Source organism: Merops nubicus, unplaced genomic scaffold, assembly GCF_000691845.1.
Source record: "Merops nubicus isolate BGI_N331 unplaced genomic scaffold, ASM69184v1 scaffold44638, whole genome shotgun sequence".
Lineage (NCBI taxonomy): Eukaryota > Metazoa > Chordata > Aves > Coraciiformes > Meropidae > Merops > Merops nubicus.
The window spans coordinates 1,724-2,655 of NW_008627192.1; the positions used below are offsets into that span (position 1 = coordinate 1,724).

At 64.6% G+C, this 932-nt stretch overlaps 1 protein-coding gene across 1 annotated transcript in view; it reads right to left on the reverse strand.

Moving 5' to 3' along the window:
- The window catches only part of FBXL16 (F-box and leucine-rich repeat protein 16), a gene marked incomplete at its 3' end in the record, with an annotated part of 2,642 nt that overhangs the window by 1,393 nt on the left and 317 nt on the right, over positions 1-932 (reverse strand). The window contains 1 exon segment of the mRNA XM_008946235.1: positions 497-932. This exon segment is cut by the window's right edge and continues 20 nt beyond it. Coding sequence (XP_008944483.1) covers positions 497-932 — 436 coding nt within the window.

Consider the following 932-nt stretch of genomic DNA (forward strand, 5'->3'; position numbering starts at 1 on the left):
GGCAGGGTTGGGTGCGCTGCCCCGCCTCAGCCCCCCCCTTGAGCATCCCCCCCCTTTTCCCAGGGTAGGATGTGGACGTGGAGCGGCTGGGGGTGTGTTTGGCCACGGGGGACCTTGGGGAGGACCTTGCCTGGTCCTGTGCGGGACCACGAGTTGCCCCATCTCTGTCTGACCGCTTTGCTGGGGGGCAGCCGGTCAAGCAGGGACACTCCCATCCCCTGAGCCCTGCTGACCACCCTCTGCCCAGCTTCGTGGCCACCTCAGTTGGCTTTGCCTTCCCAGCAGCATCTGCAGGCAGCAGGGATGAAGCCCCACCACCAGCATCCTCACTCCCTGCCCAGCGCAGGCTGGCTGCAGCCCACCCCCTGCCCAGACCACGGGCAGGGTCTCCTGGCTCTGCCTGTACCCGTGGAGTGCCCACGCCCCCTGCCTGCTCCTGGCCCGTGGAGAGGGAAAATTCTGTAGGCATGTGTGTCCCCAGGGCCACCGGGAAGGACCTGCCATTGCCACACCTCAGCCACCCCGAGTCACCTCCCCGGCGTCACCTACCTCCAACCCCGCATCCGTGATGGTCGACCTCTTAAGGCTCATGGATTTGACGCCCTTCTTGGAGAGGGGGTAGTTATCAATGAACTCACAAATGTCCAGGTCGGAGACGCCCACGAGGCAGAACCCTTCGAAGCCGCGGACGGCGAAGCCTTGCAGGCTGACGAATTCCTTCTCTCCTCCGGGCAGGACGTTGTAGAGCTCTTTGGTGTGCAGGACGGGCGTCAAGCCCACCCAAAACTTGGGTTGGTAGAGCACCCTCCTCCACGCCTTGCAGACCTGGGCCAGCACGCACTTCTCGCACGCCGAAAAGTACCAGAAGAGGCGGTTGAGGATCTTCTCGTCCACTGCCAGCTGCCTCTCCGAGGGCGAGCCGGGCAGGCGCT